This window comes from Capsicum annuum, unplaced genomic scaffold (assembly GCF_002878395.1).
Source record: "Capsicum annuum cultivar UCD-10X-F1 unplaced genomic scaffold, UCD10Xv1.1 ctg53257, whole genome shotgun sequence".
Lineage (NCBI taxonomy): Eukaryota > Viridiplantae > Streptophyta > Magnoliopsida > Solanales > Solanaceae > Capsicum > Capsicum annuum.
In genome coordinates this window covers 1-2,504 of record NW_025861359.1, presented here as the reverse complement: position 1 = coordinate 2,504, position 2,504 = coordinate 1, and the positions used below count along the sequence as shown (strand labels likewise).

Genomic DNA, 2,504 nt, shown 5'->3' with positions numbered 1-2,504 from the left:
GTGTTGTACTGCATTACTGATACTCCTACTGTCCTACTAGTAAACAACTTCGATGGATTATTCATCATTCTATCAATCAAGAGTAGTGGCGTCGGATCATGGATTTTGGATTGAAAATGGGGTAGTTGAGTCTAATTGTTTTTGGATGAATATCCCCCCTCAAATAAAAAATTAAAATAGTATGTTGCATGAACTGAATCAGTATGGTATATTTGTTGCTGTGTGGTGTTCTCCTGCTCTTTCTTTATTCTACTTTCACACTGCTGTACAGTAGGATGCTATCTTTGTGCTTTTTCTCAAGGTCTGGCCATAGATTCGTTTCTGTTGTCTGCGACTGATCAGACACTGTTCTGTTTCCTTTTATGTCTGTCGTGCAGAATATTGTCTATGATGAAAGACGTTAAAGCCTCCATAACTATGGAGACAATATTGAAGGAGAAAGTATCCAAAACAAATGCATACTCGTCAAAATTCGACAAGTCTATAACCTTGGGGAGAGTTGAGGGTTCTGTTGAGGTACTTCAGAAATAGCTTCTCATGTCGAGTTTTGTTGTAACATCTTTTATGTGACCTATTTTATCAGATGTCCCAAAGCAACCCCCATAAAAAAACTGACATATTTTATGTCTTGCAGGCTATCCGTGCAGCTTTACAGATATTAGATGGAGGGGGCAAAGTAGAAGATGCAAAAGCTGTTTGTGAGCCTGGGCTTCTTGCTCAGATAATGAAGTGGAGGGTACTTGTTTCATTCTTCTTTTCAATTTACTTATTTTAATTTTGTCTTCAGCTATGGACATTTAACCCCCTTCAAACCAAAGAAAAAACGTGATATTCATGAGGGATGTGTATTTGTGGGAATATTGTAGTATATAATATGCTATATAAATTTCTTTAACACCTTTTCCAAAATTGTAAATTTCAGTAGCAAAGTATAAATAGGCAACTAATTAGTCTTTCCGTGCAATGAACCGAAAGGTGAGAGGCAGAGCTCAGTCTCAAGTTTCAGTATAAAGTCACTAGGCTGTCCAACTGCGCTAGTGAAAGGTCAAAGTCATGATCAAACAATTGGGAACTCATTGTTTGATCGACGTAAATTTCTTTCGTTTTAAATGATATAGATATTTCAATATTAAGTTTTATTCGGGTATTCCAATCAAATAGCTGTTTTGTGGTTTGTAGTGCTGAAGCATTAATCGATTCTGCAAATATAGTTCGAAGCATTTTGTATTAGCTGTTCACGTGGGTTCGAGTGTTCTATATTGCACTTTCAACTGATTATGTGTCAGCGGTTGCTGAAAATTTTACCTCTCTTTGCTTTCTACAATGTTCTTCTCTTTGTCTTTTTGTCTATTGTGTCCCAAATTTTGAAACTTATGTTGAATGCCTTTTGGGATCTTCCCTAATTGTATGAATTCTTTTCATTTTGTAGAGCAAGCTGAGAGTGTATCTCGCTCCCTTTCTATATGGCATGCGCTACACATCCTATGGTCGCCACTTTACTAAAGTGGAGAAGCTGAAAGAGGTGAGCTTAAACTATAAGCATATTTGTTGCCAGAAGATATGTGTCTTACTAATACGTCATTCCTTTTACCCTTCTCAAGCTAGTATAAAATAAGTTGGTGATGTCCATTAGCTTCTCTTTATTTAATATCATTCCCTAGTGGCTCCATTTCCCATTTCTTGGTTATAGCCTAAACGTCCATTTCCTAAGGTACTTGACTGACATACATGCCTTTAGGGCAATCATCAGGTGATGATTTTTCAGTAGGGTTTCAATTATGCAAGGCTTTTTCTTAGGCTCAACTTCTTTTGGGCTGTTATATTACTTCTCTTGAGAAAATATGGTTTACACAGGAATGTTAAAAGAGGAACTCCTGCTTGTTCTTCTACTTCAAAATATTTTGTATTTTAGGACCTCTTGTTGGCTACTGGAGACTAGTTACAATGAATCTCAGTGTTCACTGTTCAGAAGATCAAAAGTGTGCATATCTAGATACGAGGCAGATTTGCAAGTACTTTCTTGTTTGTCTTCGAGGGAGTTTATGCTATTACCACTCTAGAATTTGCAGTCATAATTATAGTTCATTTTCCCATTCTATTTTATGTGAAGAAGCAGTGCACTACATAAGAATGCTATCTTCCCTCCGCCCCCAAAAGCAAAACCCCCCCAAAAAAAAGAAAGAAAAGGCAAAATTTGTGCTTTCTAGGTTAACGATTCTTTTTCACGTTCTGGCTGGATCATTTTCAGCGTTGATTTCACTTTGATCGCGATCTGTTATATTTTCCAAGTGCATTATATTGCATGCCAATCATCAGATTGTAAGAGTGTCATCACAACACAGGAATTTACAAGCATGGTTGAGTGCATTGGTTTTTTTCCTATTATTTTATTTAAACGTGGAGTGGATCATATAAGGAATGTTATCATGTTCTCACCTCTTGTAAATGCTAATAGAAGAAAAAACGCAGAACTTTCAACATTTTCACTTATGCACCTTCTTGCT

General features: G+C 36.6%; 1 protein-coding gene across 1 annotated transcript; it reads left to right on the top strand.

The window, feature by feature from the left end:
• Nucleotides 1-342: 342 nt before the first annotated feature.
• Nucleotides 343-2,495, top strand: LOC124893035 (protein ENHANCED DOWNY MILDEW 2-like). Its single transcript, XM_047404173.1, has 3 exons — nt 343-516; nt 635-736; nt 1,430-2,495. Exons 1-3 carry the CDS (start codon nt 388-390, stop codon nt 1,613-1,615), a joined length of 417 nt encoding a protein of 138 aa, XP_047260129.1. The 5' UTR covers nt 343-387; the 3' UTR covers nt 1,616-2,495.
• Nucleotides 2,496-2,504: the final 9 nt, after the last annotated feature.

Bases quoted from the DNA above. Each gene is read 5' to 3' on its own strand.
- LOC124893035 (XM_047404173.1), top strand. From the start codon at position 388: ATGATGAAAGACGTTAAAGCCTCCATAACTATGGAGACAATATTGAAG. The intron at 517-634 runs GTACTTCAGAAA...TATGTCTTGCAG, and splicing joins GAGTTGAGGGTTCTGTTGAG to GCTATCCGTGCAGCTTTACA. The intron at 737-1,429 runs GTACTTGTTTCA...TTCATTTTGTAG, and splicing joins CTCAGATAATGAAGTGGAGG to AGCAAGCTGAGAGTGTATCT.